Source organism: Eleutherodactylus coqui, chromosome 3, assembly GCF_035609145.1.
Source record: "Eleutherodactylus coqui strain aEleCoq1 chromosome 3, aEleCoq1.hap1, whole genome shotgun sequence".
NCBI lineage: Eukaryota > Metazoa > Chordata > Amphibia > Anura > Eleutherodactylidae > Eleutherodactylus > Eleutherodactylus coqui.
The window spans coordinates 314,382,117-314,406,181 of record NC_089839.1 but is presented as its reverse complement, the minus strand read 5'-3'; the positions used below and the strand labels follow the sequence as shown (position 1 = coordinate 314,406,181).

The window sequence follows — 24,065 nt, the reverse complement described above, 5'->3', positions numbered from 1 at the left end:
GCAAAATCCATAGAGGAGTTTAAAAGGGGACTAGATGTCTTTCTGGAGAAGAAGGATATTATAGGTTATAAATCTTAGGTTAATTGTCAATCCGGGTATACAGGCAGGTAGGAACTATTAGGGGTTGATCCAGGGAACAGTCTGATTGCCATTAGGGAGTCGGGAAGGAATTTTTTCCCCAAAAGGGCTAATTGGCTTCTGCTCTTGGGGTTTTTTGCCTTCCTCTGGATCAACACAGGAGGATAGACAGGCTGGACTAGATGGACATTGTCTTCATTCAGCCTTATATACTATGTTACTATGTTATACAGAGACCTCGTAGAGTGCCTCCTACCTATACAGAGACCTCACAGAGTGCCTCCTACCTATACAGAGACCTCACAGAGTGCCTCCTATCTATACAGAGACCTCGTAGAGTGCCTCCTACCCATACAGAGACCTCACAGAGTGCCTCCTACGTATACAGAGACCTCACAGAGTGCCTCCTACGTATACAGCAACCTCGCATATTACATTGCAGCTGCAGAATGATATATGAGGAGACTGGGAAGGGACTGTAAATGACGGAGTCCCGCTGATTTCTCTGGTCGGCCCCCTCACACTGATGTATTTTACACGGTGCTAAAACCCCATTAATTTACATTAGAGTTGTAAGACGCGCATATTATGTGTGTAGAAAACTAACAGCAGCATATCCTAATATGTCACATATCACACCCATTATAGTCTATGAAGGCATGAAATACGCAGTGAGCACGCATGTTACATACATATTTGCTGCGTAATGCATAATACACTCATGAGCCCTCAGCTGTATTGTCTATGAAAGTCTGAAACCCACCCTTTATTCATCAGAGACTCCGCTGCTGCTATGTTCTTCCCCATGCTCTACAGTGCAGCACTGCTCCATTAGCACACTGGTACTATAGCTAGACAAGATAGTTGGAGCGCTGGAGTGCATTAGGGCCAAGGCACCTCACAGAACTCCTCATCAGAAAAAAGTGGCCCAGAAGCTCGGCAAAGGTCAAAAATGACTTAAAGTGAAAATAAATGCCAAAGGGTGAAACCCCCTACTATATACCCTGCACCGAGCCCTCAAATATCACTTATTAGATATACATTTATACTCACTTGCTGAAGGTTAAATATCCAGATTCCCGGCTGCCGAATACAAATAAACACTCATTAAGTAAATCACCCGTATGAGTACAGATTGGCCCTATTTCCCAGGGACCCGAGTGGAAGACTCCAACTCCCTCCTCAGTATAGGAAGCCACTTGATATCCGTGATCACGATCAGGGCAAAGGATCACATAAGCAAAAGGGAAAACTCATCAGGTGATACACCCAAATGCAGGAGAAAACCGCCCTGAGCTCCCTATGAACCGAAGACTCCAACTCCCTCCTCAGTATCAAGGAGAATCAGCCATCAATCACTCATGGCGGAGAGCAAACTGTGCCGAAACCCTGCGGTCAGCCTCCCAGCATGTGCCGCCGGCCCCGGGCGTCCTCAGGGAATATAGAGGCTGACATGATTCATTCTTCCCCTTCTTCTTATATATGATCCTTTGCCCTGATCGTGATCAAACGGCTTCCTATACTGAGGAGGGAGTTGGAGTCTTCCACTCGGGTCCCTGGGTAATAGGGCCAATCTGTACTCATACGGTGACTTACCTAAGGAGGGCTTATTACTCTCCAGCAAGTGAGTATAAATCTACAATAAAGTGACAGGGGGGTTCGCCTTTGGCACTACGCCTGAGCTCACATAACAGCCAATAATACGCTGGATTCTGCATTGCATTCTGGGAGATGTAGTAGCTTCTATGTGTCCATTTAACTTGTGGAAACTCACAACGGCAGCAAGCTGGAGCGGCGCGGGCGCGGGCCTGTGGTACAGCGGGAGATCATGAATTCCTGTGTTCCACTCAACATGGCGGCTTCCAGGATGGCAAGAAGCTGCAGACAATGAGAGTCAAATCATCTCTGGAAAGGGTTAAATATTCATGATCAGCATAACCCAAACAAGTGCACTGCTGGAGTATCTAATCCTATCCTGTGTGATACTGCCTGCTGAGTCATGTATCTAATCCTTTCCTGTGTGATACCGTCTGCTGAGGGTGTATCTAATCCTCTCCTGTGTGATACTGTCTGTTGAGCCATGTATCTAATCCTATCCTGTGTGATACTGTCTGCTGAGCTGTGTATCTAATCCTATCCTATGTGATACCGTCTGCTGAGCTGTGTATCTAATCCTCTCCTGTGTGATACTGTCTGTTGAGCCGTGTATCTAATCCTATCCTGTGTGATACTGTCTGCTGAGCTGTGTATCTAATCCTATCCTGTGTGATACTGTCTGCTGAGCTGTGTATCTAATCCTATCCTGTGTGATACTGTCTGCTGAGCTGTGTATCTAATCCTATCCTGTGTGATACTGTCTGCTGAGCTGTGTATCTAATCCTATCCTGTGTGATACTGTCTGATGAGCTGTGTATCTAATCCTATCCTGTGTGATACTGTCTGCTGAGCTGTGTATCTAATCCTATCCTGTGTGATACTGTCTGCTGAGCCGTGTATCTAATCCTGTCATGTGTGATACGGTCTGCTGAGCCGTGTATCTAATCCTATCCTGTGTGATACTGTCTGCTGAGCCGTGTATCTAATCCGATCCTGTGTGATACTGTCTGCTGAGCTGTGTATCCCTGCCAATTATGGGTTATACTGATGCATCTAAGCTAAAGATCTATCTAAGCCTGTCATGTGTGATACTGCGCTGATGCAAATGTATCCAAGTCAGTCACATTAGATACTTTCTCATGCTCACCTGCTCCTGTGCCAAGGAGGGGTCTGGTGAGTCTGACCGCAGTCCATGCTACGGCCCACTCCTCACTAGCTAGCAGGGGCTGCAGACTCTTCTGGTAATGCCATGGTGCCCAGGCAGTGCTGCCGCCAGGCCAGTGGTAGAACCGCAGCAACAGCAGCAAGTCGTCCTCTGGAGCAACCTTGTGGAATATTGCCTGAAAATGCAAAATAGTCAGTCCTGAGTGGCAGCTGTGCCGCACTGGCCACTAGGGGCGCTGTTCCCCTGCACAGTATACCATATACAGATGGTTAGATGGCAAAGAAAGAGTGCCCAGTAATAGGGGCAGCACTGCTAGGGGTCCGGGCATTGAGCCCATACCCGCTGTGCCACTTATCAATGTAACAAAACAAATGATGGATCCGGGGGAGGAGTCTAATAACAAATAGCATCAATCAGAGCCTTCATCGTACCTATATAATCTATGTATTTACTAGGAGTGACCACCACAAAGACCCCCAGACCACACCTCCTGCTCTCCGAAGATGAAGCAGCCACTCTGGACCGTAGAGCTGACAGCCGAAACAATACATGACATCCCCTCTCCGCGAGTGCGGATCACCTGCAAAAACAGACCGCCTGTTACTCATGAGGAACCCCCTATTCCTACAGAGGGGGCGGTATTATAGTAGTTATATTCTTGTACATAGGGGGCAGTATTACAGTAGTTATATTCTTGTACATAGGGGGGCAGTATTATAGTAGTTATATTCTTGTACATAGGAGCAGTATTATAGTAGTTATATTCTTGTACATAGGAGCAGTATTATAGTAGTTATATTCTTGTACATAGGGGGCAGTATTATAGTAGTTATATTCTTGTACATAGAGCGCAGTATTATAGTAGTTATATTCCTGTACATAGGGGGCAGTATTATAGTAGTTATATTCCTGTACATAGGGAGCAGTATTATAGTAGTTATATTCTTGTACATAGGAGCAGTATTATAGTAGTTATATTCTTGTACATAGGGGGCAGTATTATAGTAGTTATATTCTTGTACATAGAGCGCAGTATTATAGTAGTTATATTCCTGTACATAGGGGGCAGTATTATAGTAGTTATATTCTTGTACATAGAAGGCAGTATTATAGTAGTTATATTCTTGTACATAGGAGCAGTATTATAGTAATTATATTCTTGTACATAGGGGCAGTATTATAGTAGTTATATTCTTGTAAATAGGAGGGAGTATTATAGTAGCTATAGTCTTGTACATAGGAGCAGTATTATAATAGTTATATTCTTGTACATAGGGGGCAGTATTATAGTAGTTATATTCTTGTACATAGGGGGCAGTATTATGGTAGTTATATTCTTGTACATAGGGGGCAGTATTATAGTAGTTATATTCTTGTACATAGGGGGCAGTATTATAGTAGGTATATTCTTGTCCATAGGAGGCAGTATTATAGTAGGTATATTCTTGTACATAGGAGCAGTATTATAGTAATTATATTCTTGTACATAGGGGCAGTATTATAATAGTTATATTCTTGTACATAGGGGGCAGTATTATAGTAGTTATATTCTTGTACATAGGGGGCAGTATTATGGTAGTTATATTCTTGTACATAGGGGGCAGTATTATAGTAGTTATATTCTTGTACATAGGGGGCAGTATTATAGTAGTTATATTCTTGTCCATAGGAGGCAGTATTATAGTAGGTATATTCTTGTACATAGGAGCAGTATTATAGTAATTATATTCTTGTACATAGGGGCAGTATTATAGTAGTTATAGTCTTGTAAATAGGAGGGAGTATTATAGTAGCTATAGTCTTGTACATAGGAGCAGTATTATAATAGTTATATTCTTGTACATAGGGGGCAATATTATAGTAGTTATATTCTTGTACATAGGGGGCAGTATTATGGTAGTTATATTCTTGTACATAGGGGGCAGTATTATAGTAGTTATATTCTTGTACATAGGGGGCAGTATTATAGTAGTTATATTCTTGTACATAGGGGGCAGTATTATAATAGTTATATTCTTGTACATAGGAGGCAGTATTATAGTAGGTATATTCTTGTACATAGGGGGCAGTATTATAGTAGGTATATTCTTGTACATAGGAGCAGTATTATAGTAGGTATATTCTTGTACATAGGGGGCAGTATTATAGTAGTTATATTCTTGTACATAGGGGGCAGTATTATAATAGTTATATTCTTGTACATAGGAGGCAGTATTATAGTAGGTATATTCTTGTACATAGGGGGCAGTATTATAGTAGGTATATTCTTGTACATAGGAGCAGTATTATAGTAGGTATATTCTTGTACATAGGGGGCAGTATTATAGTAGTTATATTCTTGTACATAGGGGGCAGTATTATAATAGTTATATTCTTGTACATAGGAGGCAGTATTATAGTAGGTATATTCTTGTACATAGGGGGCAGTATTATAGTAGGTATATTCTTGTACATAGGAGCAGTATTATAGTAGGTATATTCTTGTACATAGGGGCAGTATTATAGTAGTTATATTCTTGTACATTGAGGGCAGTATTATAGTAGTTATATTCTTGTACATAGGGGCAGTATTATAGTAGTTATATTCTTGTACATAGGGGGCAGTATTATAGTAGTTATATTCTTGTACATAGGGGGCAGTATTATAATAGTTATATTCTTGTACATAGGAGGCAGTATTATAGTAGGTATATTCTTGTACATAGGGGGCAGTATTATAGTAGGTATATTCTTGTACATAGGAGCAGTATTATAGTAGGTATATTCTTGTACATAGGGGGCAGTATTATAGTAGTTATATTCTTGTACATAGGGGGCAGTATTATAATAGTTATATTCTTGTACATAGGAGGCAGTATTATAGTAGGTATATTCTTGTACATAGGGGGCAGTATTATAGTATGTATATTATTGTACATAGGGGGCAGTATTATAGTAGTTGTATTCTTGTACATAGGGGGGCAGTATTATAGTAGTTATATTCTTGTACATAGGGGGCAGTATTATAGTAATTATATTCTTGTACATAGGGGGCAGTATTATAGTAGTTATATTCTTGTACATAGGAGGCAGTATTATAGTAGTTATATTCTTGTACATAGGGGTTAGTATTATAGTAGTTATAGTCTTGTAAATAGGAGGCAGTATTATAGTAGTTATATTCTTGTACATAGGGGGCAGTATTATAGTAGTTATATTCTTGTACATAGGGAGCAGTATTATAGTAGTTATATTCTTGTACATAGGGAGCAGTATTATAGTAGTTATATTCTTGTACATAGGGAGCAGTATTATAGTAGTTATATTCTTGTACATAGGGAGCAGTATTATAGTAGTTATATTCTTGTACATAGGGGGCAGTATTATAGTAGTTATATTCTTGTACATAAGGAGCAGTATTATAGTAGTTATATTCTTGTACATAGGGGGCAGTATTATAGTAGTTATATTCTTGTACATAAGGAGCAGTATTATAGTAGTTATATTCTTCTACATAAGGACCCTTCACAGTATAAGACAACTAAAATATAACTTTTATTTAAGAATATTTATAAAACAATTAGGGCTAAGACAAACCAGACATACATAGAGACAGAGAACAGAGATGGTCAGCGTGGGTAGATAAAAAGGTAGTAGTACCCAAACTAAACTTGTAGATACTTGAGACTAGGTGGTCGCTAGTATGATGCGAGATGATCTTAGATTGTGACAGTAACAATCATTGATACGTAAGCTACACATACATGTGGAGTATGGATTACTTAAGATAGTGTCACAGGATAAATTCATTCAGTAGTCAACAGAGCTCAAGCTCCAAAATTAGAGGTATGTGGTTTATGTGGCTAGGTGCGATACCAAGCAACAATTCATAAGCCACTCACCACATAGGTAAAATTACCCTCAAAGAGCGTGGTGTTGACAATAATTCGAATGACAGCAGAGGCTGACTAAATTCAAAAGTCAGCAGCGCTGGACTTCAGTATTGAAGATGTAAAATGAAAAATCCAACGATCTCATATATTTAAGAAGCGACCCACACCAATATCTAGATGATAAGAGTAACGCCAAGAGTAGATGAAGATCTCAAATTTTAGGTATTTTTTAGAAACTCAAGGACCCGTCTAACTGGGGAGGTAATGGTGTCTCCTCAGTTTTCTGGGGGTATCATAACCTCATAACCACTTGAGAAGGAGAGTAGTCCTCTCAGATGGATTAATTGACGCTCAACGCGTTTCCCTACCAGGGTAGATAGTAGTTCATCAGGAGCGGTTAAATGAGTTTTTAGTCAATTAGAGTTGACAGTATCATCAAAGATATTTTGCCATACTGATATCTTTTGGCAAAAAGAGAGAATATAGTCTCAAAAAGTGCCACAGTGGTAATCTGAGACACAACAGAGTTAGGTAGCCTCTGTCAGCTATCGTTGGTGTGATAGTATAAAAGAGCTCACAGGTAGAATGTAGAACACAGGTTCAGAAAGGATAATATAACCTTAGTATATATTGTCCATGGACTAGTGAGAGATAGTAGATGACAGAATGAATGAAAATTGGCATCAGGGATACCAATTGAGATGATAATTGATTCCCAAGCTCTATGTAGAGGTAGAGTAGTTTTCAGATCAAGACCTATCACTGCCTAGATAAATTAAGTGACAGTCATCCTCTAAAGGGAATAAATCCCAGCCATTATTAGAGCAACTGGATCCCATTCATTCAAAGTTAGTCAAACATGAACAGCATAATAGCGGGCGCAGAACGATATCTTTGCTACCCAGCTAGGAGAGCTAACTATCACACACATCCATTCAAAATAAAAAAATGGTAGAGCCTAGAACTCACCATCAGAGTTCTAGGCTCTACCATTTTTTTATTTTGAATGGATGTGTGTGATAGTTAGCTCTCCTAGCTGGGTAGCAAAGATATCGTTCTGCGCCCGCTATTATGCTGTTCATGTTTGACTAACTTTGAATGAATGGGATCTAGTTGCTCTAATAATGGCTGGGATTTATTCCCTTTAGAGGATGACTGTCACTTAATTTATCTAGGCAGTGATAGGTCTTGATCTGAAAACTACTCTACCTCTACATAGAGCTTGGGAATCAATTATCATCTCAATTGGTATCCCTGATGCCAATTTTCATTCATTCTGTCATCTACTATCTCTCACTAGTCCATGGACAATATATACTAAGGTTATATTCTCCTTTCTGAACCTGTGTTCTACATTCTACCTGTGAGCTCTTTTATACTATCACACCAACGATAGCTGACAGAGGCTACCTAACTCTGTTGTGTCTCAGATTACCACTGTGGCACTTTTTGAGACTATATTCTCTCTTTTTGCCAAAAGATATCAGTATGGCAAAATATCTTTGATGATACTGTCAACTCTAATTGACTAAAAACTCATTTAACCGCTCCTGATGAACTACTATCTACCCTGGTAGGGAAACGCGTTGAGCGTCAATTAATCCATCTGAGAGGACTACTCTCCTTCTCAAGTGGTTATGAGGTTATGATACCCCCAGAAAACTGAGGAGACACCATTACCTCCCCAGTTAGACGGGTCCTTGAGTTTCTAAAAAATACCTAAAATTTGAGATCTTCATCTACTCTTGGCGTTACTCTTATCATCTAGATATTGGTGTGGGTCGCTTCTTAAATATATGAGATCCTTGGATTTTTCATTTTACATCTTCAATACTGAAGTCCAGCGCTGCTGACTTTTGAATTTAGTCAGCCTCTGCTGTCATTCGAATTATTGTCAACACCACGCTCTTTGAGGGTAATTTTACCTATGTGGTGAGTGGCTTATGAATTGTTGCTTGGTATCGCACCTAGCCACATAAACCACATACCTCTAATTTTGGAGCTTGAGCTCTGTTGACTACTGAATGAATTTATCCTGTGACACTATCTTAAGTAATCCATACTCCACATGTATGTGTAGCTTACGTATCAATGATTGTTACTGTCACAATCTAAGATCATCTCGCATCATACTAGCGACCACCTAGTCTCAAGTATCTACAAGTTTAGTTTGGGTACTACTACCTTTTTATCTACCCACGCTGACCATCTCTGTTCTCTGTCTCTATGTATGTCTGGTTTGTCTTAGCCCTAATTGTTTTATAAATATTCTTAAATAAAAGTTATATTTTAGTTGTCTTATACTGTGAAGGGTTTCGATTTGATTATTGAGACAAATTCTGCCCCTGCGATTCTCTTCTACATAAGGAGCAGTATTATAGTAGTTATATTCTTGTACATAGGGAGCAGTATTATAGTAGTTATATTCTTGTACATAGGGGGGCAGTATTATAGTAGTTATATTCTTGTACATAGGGGGCAGTATTATAGTAGTTATATTCTTGTACATAGGAGCAGTATTATAGTAGTTATATTCTTGTACATAGGGGGCAGTATTATAGTAGTTATATTCTTGTACATAGGAGGCAGTATTATAGTAGTTATATTCTCGTACATAGGGGGCTGTATTATAGTAGTTATATTCTTGTACATAGGAGGCAGTATTATAGTAGTTATATTCTTGTACATAGGGAGCAGTATTATAGTAGTTATATTCTCGTACATAGGGGGCAGTATTATAGTAGTTATATTCTTGTACATAGGGGGCAGTATTATAGTAGTTATATTCTTGTACATAGGAGCAGTATTATAGTAGTTATATTCTTGTACACAGGGGGCAGTATTATAGTAGTTATATTCTTGTACATAGGAGGCAGTATTATAGTAGTTATATTCTTGTATATAGGATCAGTATTATAGTAGTTATATTCTTGTACATAGGATCAGTATTATAGTAGTTATATTCTTGTACATAGGGGGCAGTATTATAGTAGTTATATTCTTGTACATAGGAGGCAGTATTATAGTAGTTATATTCTTGTACATAGGATCAGTATTATAGTAGTTATATTCTTGTACATAGGGGGCAGTATTATAGTTGTTATATTCTTGTACATAGGGGGCAGTATTATAGTAGTTATATTCTTGTACATAGGGGTAGTATTATAGTAGTTATATTCTTGTACATAGGATCAGTATTATAGTAGTTATATTCTTGTACATAGGGGGCAGTATTATAGTAGTTATATTCTTGTACATAGGGGGCAGTATTATAGTAGTTATATTCTTGTACATAGAGGGCAGTATTATAGTAGTTATATTCTTGTACATAGGAGCAGTATTATAGTAGTTATATTCTTGTACATAGGGAGCAGTATTATAGTAGTTATATTCTTGTACATAGGAGCAGTATTATAGTAGTTATATTCTTGTACATAGGGAGCAGTATTATAGTAGTTATATTCTTGTCCATAGGAGGCAGTATTATAGTAGTTATATTCTTGTACATAGGGAGCAGTATTATAGTAGTCATATTCTTGTACATAGGGAGCAGTATTATAGTAGTTATATTCTTGTACATAGGGGGCAGTATTATAGTAGTTATATTCTTGTACATAGGAGCAGTATTATAGTAGTTATATTCTTGTACATAGGGAGCAGTATTATAGTAGTTATATTCTTGTACATAGGGGGCAGTATTATAGTAGTTATATTCTTGTACATAGGAGGCAGTATTATAGTAGTTATATTCTTGTATATAGGAGAAGTATTATAGTAGTTATATTCTTGTACATAGGATCAGTATTATAGTAGTTATATTCTTGTACATAGGGGGCAGTATTATAGTTGTTATATTCTTGTACATAGGGGGCAGTATTATAGTAGTTATATTCTTGTACATAGGGGTAGTATTATAGTAGTTATATTCTTGTACATAGGATCAGTATTATAGTAGTTATATTCTTGTACATAGGGGGCAGTATTATAGTAGTTATATTCTTGTACATAGGATCAGTATTATAGTAGTTATATTCTTGTACATAGGGGGCAGTATTATAGTTGTTATATTCTTGTACATAGGGGGCAGTATTATAGTAGTTATATTCTTGTACATAGGGGTAGTATTATAGTAGTTATATTCTTGTACATAGGATCAGTATTATAGTAGTTATATTCTTGTACATAGGGGGCAGTATTATAGTAGTTATATTCTTGTACATAGAGGGCAGTATTATAGTAGTCATATTCTTGTACATTCTTCTATCACCTGCTCAGGTACATGTATGTTTCTGCACTTGCCTGCCCCGTGTTCATGTGGTATCCGGTCAGCCTAAGCGTTCCGTCTCCTGGGGGTGCCTCCGTCACTCTATCTATGATGAATCCTACTTTATTCTCCACTCTGGGTTGCTCTTTGCTTGTTTTCTCTTCTCTGTCATTATCTCTGGAATAGATGGATTATCTGATATTACAGCCGGTTCTCTTGTACTCCTGAGAACGGTTTTGTGCCAATGTCATTGCTGATTTGTATTGCTGGGGGTGTGAGCTGTAATTATCAGCATCACGCATTTCTGTACGGTGCGGGCTGCGACATTGTTGGTATTTAGCTGAACTAATTGCACATTTCACAGATGAAGTAAGGTGGCTGATGTCCTGCCAGTCCCTGCTCTGAGGTTACAAACAAGTGAATGAAAAGGGGTGAAGTCCATAGAAATATCACAGCAGGCGGCCTTACTTACTGATGCAAGGGGAGTACAGTGAAAGGGGCGGCTGCCTTGTGTTATACTTGGCCGTAGATAAGTCTTGTATAGAGCGCCAGTCACACACAAGCGCCAGCTTACCTCTCTATCAGTAATGATTGCTGGGTGCATCAACGCCCGACAGCCGTCCCACCGACTATCACCCCCCATGCTTTACACAGGAGTGATAGTTGTTCAGAGAATGGAGACGGAGAGCGCCGGAGATCATTCCGACCAGCCGCCTCCATTCACTGAAAACGGGCCACCGTCCATAGATGATTGACTCCTGTTCACACGGACCCATAGCTCAGCTGAAAACCAAGAGACTCCAAGAAGTGAATGAGAAATCACTCTACGCCTGTCGGTGGCTGCGTGAGCACGGTGCGAGTACTGCCCGAATCCGCTGTGTCCAGCCAATACGTCCCCCGTGTAACGATACCTGCAGTCCGCTCCAGGATTGGACAGGCCACAAGTTTTTCCCGTGATGTGGGAAAAAAAAAAAAAAAATTCAGTAAACAACAGCGATTGTCCAGTGGGGCCAGCAGAGCAGAGTGCGATTGTCCTCGGTAATCCATGATGTTACAGCGAGCTTTCCAACCTACTTGGGATTCTTCCAGGCATTATTCCTGAGGAAGGACCCTGAGAGGCCTGAAAGCTCGCTGTAAACTCATGGATTTGGTTTCTCCTACAGTTTGCGTGAGATTTGAGCGTCTCGCGGTACACAAATCTCATGCTATTTTCTAAACCGTATGAAAACGGCCTCAAGAGAGCGCTATTTGTCCGAGTTTCTCAGACCATTGTCGCACTTGCATGTGTAAATACGGCGTACGGACGGTTTCGGACACGCATATTTCACCTCCATATTTTGGGATCTGTATTATGGAGCGAATGTAAATCACAAGGACTGTTCACAGCTTTTGCGCATTTGTCTCCGCATTTGTATACTTTTTGATTAAGCAAATAGTGCTGAAATAGTGATGGCCTGCGGATGTGAGGCCATCTGAAACGGCCATGATACAGATCCGTATTACAATATGCTTGTCTGAAACCAACTAATAGAGAATGAGATGTTCTCAGTTAACACTGCTCTTCAGGCTCCTCCCCTGTATTGAGACCCTTCCCCTTGTTCAGGCTCCTCCCCTGTATTGAGACCCTTCCCCTTGTTCGGGCTCCTCCCCTGTATTGAGACCCTTCCCCTTGTTCAGGCTCCTGCCCTGTATTGAGACCCCTCCCCTTGTTCAGGCTCCTCCCCTGTATTGAGACCCTTCCCCTTGTTCAGGCTCCTCCCCTGTATTGAGACCCTTCCCCTTGTTCAGGCTCCTGCCCTGTATTGAGACCCTTCCCCTTGTTCAGGCTCCTCCCCTGTATTGAGACCCTTCCCCTTGTTCAGGCTCCTGCCCTGTATTGAGACCCCTCCCCTTGTTCAGGCTCCTCCCCTGTATTGAGACCCTTCCCCTTGTTCAGGCTCCTGCCCTGTATTGAGACCCTTCCCCTTGTTCAGGCTCCTCCCCTGTATTGAGACCCTTCCCCTTGTTCAGGCTCCTGCCCTGTATTGAGACCCCTCCCCTTGTTCAGGCTCCTCCCCTGTATTGAGACCCTTCCCCTTGTTCAGGTTCCTCCCCTGTATTGAGACCCTTCCCCTTGTTCAGGCTCCTCCCCTGTATTGAGACCCTTCCCCTTGTTCAGGCTCCTGCCCTGTATTGAGACCCTTCCCCTTGTTCAGGCTCCTCCCCTGCATCGAGACCCTTCCCCTTGTTCAGGCTCCTTCCCTGTATTGAGACCCTTCCCATTGTTCAGGCTCCTCTCCTCTATTGAGACCCTTCCCATTGTTCAGGCTCCTCTCCTGCATTGAGACCCTCTTTCCCTTATTTGGGCTCTTCCCCTCAGTCTGCGATAATGTTCCTAACTTGGGTTTAGTTCCTTCCTTGCTGTGATGCAAATCTTCTCTCCACTGAGCTTGTGCTTCTACATTGCGGCCAAGCAGAGCTGCAGTGTAAAGCATGCAGGATGGAGAGAGCAGCAGCCTGAAGTTGTCATGAGACAAGGAGTGAATTTGACCTCAAACTGTGATACATTTCTGTAAAATCCACTGAGCACAGCTGTGTTTTAATGCAACAGACATACAGTGTAAAGTATGGTGGACGAAGCTACTTTATCAGTAGCTACTGAAGACTATGGGAGCCGTCATGTAATATGTGGTGATAGAGCACCCTTCCCGGGAGACACAAGAAGCGCAGTCCGGTAATGGAAGGTTTCAATCCTTTTTATTACATTTCTGCACATTTACAGCGATGATACAAAGGTGTGAATATTCCAGTGCGGCGCTTACAGGGTTACTAATCCTCTGCCATAAACGAATGAAGCTCCGCCTCCGCCATCATACCCGCTAGCGCCCCCGCGTCTGTTGGAGCGGTATATAATACACTATATTGCGGTGAGAGCCGCACGCTGCCTTCTGTACATAATAGAATGTATCGGCCCAAAGACACAAAGTCATCGCCGAGTGCCAACCAGAAAGATATCAGAACCGGCGTGAGGGAGAATGGAGGGCCGTGCGGGAGGACCCTCGCAGGTCGCTGTGGGAGAACTCAAGTGTTTGCTTGTACTGTTGTATGCAGGTCCCCCTGAGGTGAAGAACTGCGACCAAACACCCTACGACCGTCCGGGTAAATCGGAAGGCAGCGCTTCCCAACTGGGGGTCCCCAACGGTTGCAGCCCCCCCTTATTCCAGCATGTAAGGTCCAGACATTGGCTGGTGTTGGGATCTGTGCAGGTCGGGGTGCTTAGTGTGGTTGTCTTGTCAGATACGACCTCCCCCCAGGGGCCCGCGGCTGGAATGTCCTAGAAGAATGGCTCTCCACGGGGCCCGTACGCAGAGGCCTGCTCTATGGGGTCCGCACGCAGAGGCCTGCTCTATGGCGTACAGGATATGAATGGGCTTGTCATTTTGGCACAACCACTTTAAAGGGAACCTCTCACCAGAAATGTTGCTATTAAGCCGCCGCCATCATAGCGCCATCCAGCATCACACACAGATTTGTCTGAAAACACAGAATAAAAGTGACCCCAAATTCTCCCTTTTACTCTTTGCGCCCTGTAAGTGTCCGGTGTGGAGTCATCTGGGCGGTGCCTGCAGCTCCCTGAAGTCCCGCCTCCTCCCCGCTCCTGACGTCAGTGCTGGTTGCACGCGCACCATGAGGCCCTCGGCCCCGCCGGATGACTGGAGACCGGGCGCTACATACAGGGGCCAAGGAATAACAGTGAGAATTTGGAGTGAATCTTAGGGCCTTCTTACACAGGACGAGTGTTGGGCACAGAAGATCTCGATGAACGACCCAGAGATGATCGCTGCGGTGCTTTTACACAGGAGCGATGATCGCTCAGTAAATGGAAGGACTTCTGGGGTTTGGCGCATTATTTGTTTTAACTCTTTGTTTCCCTTTTGATACAAAAGGAGAAAAAAATTGGTCGGGGTTCCCTGGGAAAATAATTATTTTAATGGGGTTCCTTGATGCTACAAAGGCGGGGAAACCCTGACAGTAGGCGTCTATCCTGTAGAGGGGGCCGTTCTAGCCCTGCAGACCCCCTCCATTCTGCATCAGTTCCCTCCCACTCCAGGCCTCCAGTCTCGTACCGCGTGCAGATACATTGGTACAACTTTATCGATATGTTTATGGGACAAGTCACAAATTTTGATGCAAGTTTTTTTTTAAATGGCATGAAAAGTGGGTGGGGTTACACAGGAGGGGCGGGGCCAACACATTTCTGACAGATTATAAATATAGCAGAAACTATGCAGCTATTGGTTCGCAGCGGGCGCAGAGCTCATTGTCTGGCTTTAGAACAGGCCAAGATGTGCCGCGTTTAATAAGTACTTTATACATTTGGCGCATTTCATAACAGCTGGTGGATGAAACACCAGTCTTACTGCATCCGCCCATTGTGCGATCTCTGCATCGGTATCTCAGAGGGCTGCTGGATGCAACACGGCACTATATACAGTTACAATATTTTCCAGCACCTTTTTGGAATGGGGCGAGGCTGGTGCGTTGCCACGCTTTGCCCTGTGGGGGTCGATTTCCGTTAATCGCTGAGTGGCGGGTCACATCGATATATCAGTCTGCTGCTTCATCAAGTGAGAACGATCTGCCGGCAAGAACTCTGCATCCTATGTAACATTTGGGATTTGCTCATTTTCGTCCATTACTCACACGTTCGGGGAATCGGGGGTCACTGTGTGACCGTTATCTGCAGACTGGAGCGGCGCTGTCTCACCTCTGACCGGGTTTCGGCTGATTTGGCAGCTCTGGGATCGGGGGCGGATCGATGTAGTCCGTGTACGGTGAGAGAGCCAGGTGAAATGAGCTGGGGGGCTGCGCTGGCAGTGCCACTGGCGGATCGGTGGCGACTGCGGTGGGACCTGGCATCTGTGGGTGGCAAGAAGGTGAATGTTAATAGGCGTCTCCAAGTAATCCTAGTCTATACTGTCTGCAGCCGGCAGGATCGTCTCAGGATGCAGCTCTGTATTTCTGCACCCACAGATGGCCGCCGGGCGTCTGCGGACCCTCAGAGACGTCTAATACAGCAGACAATTTACCATCAAGACCCGGGAAACAAAACTTCAACAGGACTTTATAATCCTATAAAGCCCGAGAGGAACATGAAGCGGTTCTCGATGACCAGCAAACTGATGGCCGCTCCCTAGGAGAGACGTCATTATCAGATGGGCGGGGTCTGACTTCCACCAATCAGCTGATTGATGGGCCGCGATGCTTGGAGTCCCATTTAGGCGAGAGCTCTTCTACTTCTCGGCGCGTCGTCCAGTACTGACGGTTACTCACCAGCGGAGGGTAGAGGTAGGGCGAGGACTTCCTGGGGTCTATCTCCGCCATGGACTGCAGATCGGCGTCTCTCGCATTGACAACACGGAGATAAATTTCTGCTTTTCCAACCTGCAAAGATCACAGTCAAAAATGTCACTTCCCCCCTATGTCTATCAAACACAGAAGTCCAGTGCCCCCATTATATATCGGGTGCAACCCTCTAATACCCAGTGCACCCATTTTATATCAAGAACTCCCCTTATAGACAATGAACTCCCCTGATACCCCGTGTACTCACCTTATAGCCAGTGCACCCCCCCTTATATTCAGAGCATCTCCCCAATAGCCCATGCACCCCCCTTATATCCAGAGCAACTCCCCAATAGCCCATACACCCCCCCTTATATCCAAAGCAACTCCCCTATAGCCCATGCACCCCTTAATATCCAGAACATCTCCCAAATAGCACATACACCCCCCCCCCCTATATCCAGTGCACCCCTTAATATCCAGAACATCTCCCAAATAGCACATACACCCCCCCCCTATATCCAGTGCACCCCTTAATATCCAGAGCATCTCCCAAATAGCCCATGCACCCCCCCTTATATCCAGAGCAACTCCCCTATAGCCTATGCATCCCTTATATCCAGTGCACCCCCCCTTATATCCAAAGCATCTACCCAATAGCCCATGCACCCCTGCTTATATCCAGAGCATCTCCCCAATAGCCCATGCACCCTTATATCCAGAGCATCTCCCCAATAGCCCATGCACCGCTTATATCCAGAGCATCTCCCCAATAGCCCATGCATCCCTCCTTATATACAGAGCATCTCCCCTATAGCCCATGCATCCCTTATATCCAGAGCATCTCCCCTATAGCCCATGCTTCCCTTATATCCAGAGCATCTCCCCTATAGCCCATGCATCCCTTATATCCAGAGCATCTCCCCAATAGCCCATGCACCCCTTATATCCAGAGCATCTCCCCAATAGCCCATGCACCCCCCCTTATATCCAGAACATGTCCCCAATAGCCCATGCACTCCTTATATCCAGAGCATCTCCCCAATAGCCCATGCACCCCTTACATCCAGTGCACCCCCCAATAGCCCATGCACCCCCCCCCCCTTATATCCAGAACATGTCCCCAATAGCCCTTGCACTCCTTATATCCAGAGCATCTCCCCAATAGCCCATGGACCCCCCCTTATATCCAGAGCAACTCCCCTAGAGCCCATGCACCCCTTATATCCAGTGCACACCCCCCCCCTCATATCCAGAGCATCTCCCCTATAGCCCATGCACCCCTTATATCCGGAGCATCTCCCCAATAGCCCATGCACCCCCCCTTATATCCAGAGCAACTCCCCAATAGCCCATGCACCCCTCATATCCAGAGCATCTCCCCAATAGCCCATGCACCCCTTATATCCAGAGCATCTCCCCAATAGCCGATGCACTCCTTATATCCAGAGCATCTCCCCAATAGCCCATGCACCCCTTACATCCAGTGCACCCCCCAATAGCCCATGCACCCCCCCCTTATATCCAGAACATGTCCCCAATAGCCCATGCACTCCTTATATCCAGAGCATCTCCCCAATAGCCCATGGACCCCCTCTTATATCCAGAGCAACTCCCCTAGAGCCTATGCATCCCTTATATCTATTGCACCCCCCCCCTTATATCCGGAGCATCTCCCCAATAGCCCATGCACCCCCCCTTATATCCAGAGCAACTCCCCAATAGCCCATGCACCCCTTATATCCAGTGCACACCCCCCCCCTCATATCCAGAGCATCTCCCCTATAGCCCATGCACCCCTTATATCCGGAGCATCTCCCCAATAGCCCATGCACCCCCCCTTATATCCAGAGCAACTCCCCTATAGCCCATGCATCCCTTATATCTAATGCACACCCCCCCCCTCATATCCAGAGCATCTCCCCTATAGCCCATGCACCCCTTATATCTAATGCACCCCCCCCCATATCCAGAGCATCTCCCCTATAGCCCATGCACCCCTTATATCCAGAGCAACTCCCCTATAGCCCATGCACCCCTTATATCCAGTTCACCTCCCCCCTCATATCCAGAGCATCTCCCCTATAGCCCATGCACCCCTTATATCCAGAGCATCTCCCCTATAGCCCATGCACCCCTTATATCCAGAGCATCTCCCCTATAGCCCATGCATCCCTTATATCCAGAGCATCTCCCCTATAGCCCATGCACCCCCTATATCCATTGCACGCCTCCTATTACCTGGGGGACAGTGTTGAGTTGTCCTGTGCTCAGGCCCGGCTGGACAGGTAGGGCCCTCACTGGCAGCTTCCACCGGCCGCTCAGGACCTGGTTATGCTGATCGAACACGTCCACCTTCGTCCACCCAGAAGACGCCATGTGCTGAATCTCCTGACCGTAGGGATTAAATCCTCCCGCAGCTTGAAGCTCCATGACGAGAGAGATGGAGGAAGAAGGCCGGACCCTGAGACAGAGCAAAGACTCATCCAGCGGTCATACGTGAAGTTCTATTCTTGATTAATTAAACTGCTGTAACTTTTCTACCATTCTTTGGGTCACACAGTTTTTAAGATCTCTGCTTCCTGTCAGTGAACAGGAGCATATATGTTTATGTTCAGAAGTTTAAAACCCAACTTGACTCAATAGTTCAACTGCATCCAGCCCAGATAATCCGCTGTGAGATAAATACATGAGCGGCACAAACATCTCTCCTCCGCTGATGTTACATAGCAACACTGCAGGTTTACATTCACTGACAGCAAGCAGATCTCTTGAATGGTAAGAAATTGAAGCAATATTGTGCATTACAAAGTTAAAGGCTATTCAAAGCAAAGACAAGACACCGCTGCCAGGGTTACCAGCCGGAGCGTACGGGGAGAGCCGAGCTCTGCTTCCGTAGCTCTCACTGAAGTGAATGGAAACCATGTTGCACAGTGCGCTACACCGTTTCTGTAACTCCCATTCACTTTAATGAAAGCTACAGAAACAACGCTGGGCTGAAGTGCCCGGCTCTGCCAGGTTTACCCATCTTGCCCAGGAGGGCTGGGGACACCGCTTTAAAGAAACTTTCATTTACAATTGGAAAGCTCGTCCAGCCCGTCAGTCTGTTGGGTGATGGAGAGTCCATGCTATTCATTGTGTACAGTGGGCATCATGCTGTCAATATGGAGGTGCCCGAGGTGGGCAACTGGCAGCAGGAGACCCCAGGAAGGACCCGAGTCTTAGTGGCCATACCTGGGGATCGGCTGCTTGGCCCGTAACATTGCGACATTGCCTTGGTGTTGAGAAGAGTTCCAAACCTCACACAGGGCATCCGGGAGGGAAGACGGCTGCCCCATCCTGTGCCCGTTGCTGTACAGCCCGCTCACCAGCCGCACCTTCTGGAACGTCGGCTCCAGCCCCAGTATGAAGTCGTAGAAGATAACAAAGCCGGAGCTGCGGGTGTAAGAGGACAACGCAACAAATCAGACCTGCCCCGCCAGGCGGACCGACAATAACCTGTATCTACTTGGTGCTGATGGCTACGGCAAGACGGCGAGTACAGCGAGGCACAAGGTGCTCTGCAGGTAGGGCGATGCAAACCTCATGTGCGCTAATCAGGGTGGTCTTACAAGCAGTGACCTATATGGCGGACAGCCGTATACAATGTGCTCCTTACACCGGGTCGTACGGCGCCGGTCCCAATGCATCCAGAGGCTCCAGGTGTCTGTGTGCTGCGTGGCTGGAGGGCCTCAGAGAGTCCTGCAAGACAAGAGATCCCAGTCATATTATAGCGCTTCCTAGAGGACAGCCTCATACTACACGTATGTAAGAGCCAGATGGAATAATGTACACAGGCTGAATGTTGGGCCTGACCCAACCCAGACTGCAGCGCAAAGCAGCCGAGTGGGGGCTGGAAGAAGGCAAGGAGTAGAGGAGGTCTCCAACTTATGGATCACAGGACCCAATATCCCTGCAGCCTCCAGGAACCCGCATTAGGGAAAACATCAACGGGTTTACACCGTTACCAGCAACCACAGACGGGGGCCCATCAGCTCCCAAACCCCGACCTGTAGCCTGCTACAGACGACTTAACCCCTGCGCCCCCAAACGGAGCCCTGAAGTCACCTCCACATTCATCGGCTCATCGGGAGACTCCACCTGACCAACAGGCGAGGAGGCGACACCGGCACCGCTGATCTGTGTATTCTTCTCACCACGGACTCCACCGCGACAAACATTTCTGAGGCTGATCGCCAGGGTAAGAGCTGTCAAAGGCTGCCACCCTGCTCCATTCCACTCCTTTCACCCCATCACCCGAAATAGCTGCTTCACTCCATTTGTCATCCATCATCCACACTTAAAGGGGTTGTCCCGCGGCAGCAAGTGGGTCTATACACTTCTGTATGGCCATATTAATGCACTTTGTAATGTACATTGTGCATTAATTATGAGCCATACAGAAGTTATCAAAAGTTTTATACTTACCTGCTCCGTTGCTGGCGTCCTCGTCTCCATGGTACCGACTAATTTTCGGCCTCTAATGGCCAAATTAGCCGCGCTTGCGCAGTCCGGGTCTTCTGCTGTCTTCAATGGGGCCGCTCGTGCAGAATGCCGGCTCCGTGTAGCTCCGCCCCGTCACGTGCCGATTCCAGCCAATCAGGAGGCTGGAATCGGCAATGGACCGCACAGAAGCCCTGCGGTCCACAGAGAGAGAGGATCCCGGCGGCCATCTTCAGCAGGTGAGTATGAAGACGCCGGACCGCCGGGATTCAGGTAAGCACTCTCCGGTTTGTTTTTTTAACCCCTGCATCGGGGTTGTCTCGCGCCGAACGGGGGGGGGGGTGTGTTAAAAAACCCGTTGCGGCGCGGGACAACCCCTTTAACTAACCTGCAAAGACTGCGTTCTCTCCATTGCACGTGCTTCATCATCTGCAAAGACGGCTTCTACCAGCTCCTGCTTGTGCCTATACGTATGCTTGCTCTATTTTGTACGTGCCTCACCATCACCATCATCCACAAACACTGCATCTCTGCTCCATTGCTTTGCTCCATGCTTTTGCTCCATTTTCTGCATTGACGGCTCCCCTCCTCTTTTGCTTTCGGTTTATCGCCCACAATCCTCTGCTCCGCGCTCCCCCTGCCTTACCTGCCCAACTGCTCAAGCGAGCCACACATCCAGACATGGGCACTCGACGGAGCAGGGGGCAAGTAGACTCCACCAACACCCTGCACATCTACAACCTCATCTCTACAGTAGCCTCCATCGCCATCCTCACCGCCTTTAACGCCCTCCTCCTACGCATTCCTTCCACATTAGCCCCTCCCTCCTCTCCTCGCCCATGCATAGCTCCCACAGGTTACAGTCCTCCCTGTCCCCAATCTCTCTCCCTGACCTGACCTGGCAGCCGAACACTACCACACCACGCTCAGCTGTGCCCTGGATGAAGCGGCACCACCTGTGACCCGAGCCGTCTACCGCAGATCAAGGCAACCTTGGCTCATGTCGGAAATGCGCTTCTCCCGGTGGTGCTCTGGGTGCGCCGAATGGTTGTGGTGCAAATCCAAACAGCCCACAGACTTCACCCCCTTCGAGTTTATGCTCAAAATCTACAACCTCGCCCTCCACCATGCCAAACAAACTTACTGCACCTCCCTTGTCTCCTCATTATCCCACAACCCCAAACGACTTTTTGACACCTTACACTCCCTCCTCAGCCCCAAAGAATCGTCCTCGTGACTGATCTGACTGCTGGAGAGCTAGCCGCCCACTTCAAAGAAAGAAAATGGAAAACATCCGTAAAGAAATTTCTGAAAACTGCACGGCTAGCCCAGGCCCCGATCACTTCGGCATCCATCACCCACTATCTATACTAGAACCAATGACAGAGGAAGAAATCTCTAGACTGCTCGCACAATCCACCTGCACTAGCGACCCTCTCCCCTCACCCCTCCTCTGGTCCCTCTCCCCTCACACCTCCTCTGGTCCCTCTTCCCTCACACCTCCTCTGGTCCCTCACACCTCCTCCAGTCCCTCTCCCCTCACACCTCCTCCAGTCCCTCTCCCCGGTGTTTATCTCTCATCTCACCACTATATTTAACCTGTCTCTGACCTCTGGCATCTTCCCCTCCTCATTCAAACACTCCATCATATCCCCTCTGTTAAAGAAAATGACTCTTGACTCGTCCGATGCTGCCAACTACCGACCCGTCTGCAACCTCCCTTCATCTCCAAATTACTAGAACACCTGGTCTACTCCGACCTTATAAGCAATCTATCAGAAAACTCTCTCCCCAACCCCCTACAATCCGGCTTCCGCTCCCTACATTCGGCCCAAACTGCCCTTACAAAAGTGTCAAACGGCCTGGGGATGGCAAAGTCCAGAGGCGACTACTCCCTACTAATCCTCCTTGACCTGTCCGCTGCATTTGACACTGTCAACCATAACCTCCTTCTTGCTATGCTTTGCTCCATTGCCCTAATAGACACTGCTCTCTCCTGGTTCTCCTCCTACCTCTCTAACTGCTCTTTTAGCGTCTCCTTCGCTGGCTCTACCTTCCCTCCACTCCCCCTCACTGTTGGGGTCCCCCAGGGCTCGGACCTATGCCTCCTCCTCTCCTTTATCTACACAGCCCCTATCGGACAAGCCATCTGCAATACCATCTCTACGCTGACGATACCCAACTATACACCTCTTCCCTTGACATTACAGCACCATTTCTTCAGAAAATCTCTCTCTGTCCGCTGTCTCTAACACGATGTCCTCCAGCTTTCTCAAACTTAACCTCTCAAGAACTGACCTCCTTGTCTTTCTGCCCTCAACCAGCCGACTCCCCCCCCCCCCCCCCAACATCTCCATATCAGTACCTGGCACCACCACAACCCCCATACAGCACGCCCGCTGCCTTGGGGGGGGGGGGGTCACACTGGACTCTGACCTCTCCTTTACCCCCCATATCCAACCTCTGGCCTAAATACACCACTTGCACCTTTGGAAGTATTGCTAAAATCTGGCCGTTCCTCACCACAGACACACTAAAGACACCTGTGGTTGCCTTGATCCACTCCCGGCTCGACTACTGCAACTCGCTGCTCATTGGCCTCCCCGCACCAGACTCTACCCCTATCCAATCCATCCTGAATGCGGCAGGTAGACTCCTCTTCCTATGCAGATGCTTCTCAGACGCCTCTGCCCTGTGCCAGTCGCTACATTGTATGGCCACCCAATACAGAACTCAATTCAGACTCATCACCCCTAGAGCTCTCCATGACGCCGCGCCACCATACATCACCTCCTCCTGTCCGTACATCACCCAGCCCACACACTACACACCACCGTACATCACCCAGCCCGCACACTACACACCACCGTACATCACCTCCTCCTGTCCGTACATCACCCGGCCCGCACACTACACACCACCGTACATCACCCAGCCCGCACACTACACACCACCGTACATCACCCAGCCCGCACACTACACACCACCGTACATCACCCAGCCCGCACACTACACACCACCGTACATCACCTCCTCCTGTCCGTACATCACCCAGCCCACACACTACACACCACCGTACATCACCTAGCCCGCACACTACACACAACCGTACATCGCCTCCTCCTGTCCGTACATCACCCAACCAGCACACTACACACCACCGTACATCACCCAGCCCGCACACTCCACACCACCGTACATCGCCTCCTCCTGTCCGTACATCACCCAACCAGCACACTACACACCACCGTACATCACCCAGCCCGCACACTCCACACCACCG

The 24,065-nt window shown here is 46.2% G+C and overlaps 1 protein-coding gene across 3 annotated transcripts in view; it reads right to left on the bottom strand.

Moving 5' to 3' along the window:
• CCDC17 (coiled-coil domain containing 17) overlaps positions 1 to 24,065 on the bottom strand; it is a 61,822-nt gene that overhangs the window by 14,394 nt on the left and 23,363 nt on the right. For all 3 annotated transcript variants that reach the window (XM_066597958.1, XM_066597959.1, XM_066597960.1), the window contains exons 11-19: positions 19,959 to 20,041; positions 19,535 to 19,735; positions 18,542 to 18,764; positions 16,289 to 16,399; positions 15,723 to 15,874; positions 11,011 to 11,152; positions 3,327 to 3,419; positions 2,822 to 3,014; positions 1,853 to 1,956 (exon numbers count right to left, since the gene is read on the bottom strand). In XM_066597958.1, the coding sequence (XP_066454055.1) occupies positions 1,853 to 1,956; positions 2,822 to 3,014; positions 3,327 to 3,419; positions 11,011 to 11,152; positions 15,723 to 15,874; positions 16,289 to 16,399; positions 18,542 to 18,764; positions 19,535 to 19,735; positions 19,959 to 20,041 (1,302 nt within the window). The remainder of the gene's footprint in view (positions 1 to 1,852; positions 1,957 to 2,821; positions 3,015 to 3,326; positions 3,420 to 11,010; positions 11,153 to 15,722; positions 15,875 to 16,288; positions 16,400 to 18,541; positions 18,765 to 19,534; positions 19,736 to 19,958; positions 20,042 to 24,065) is intronic.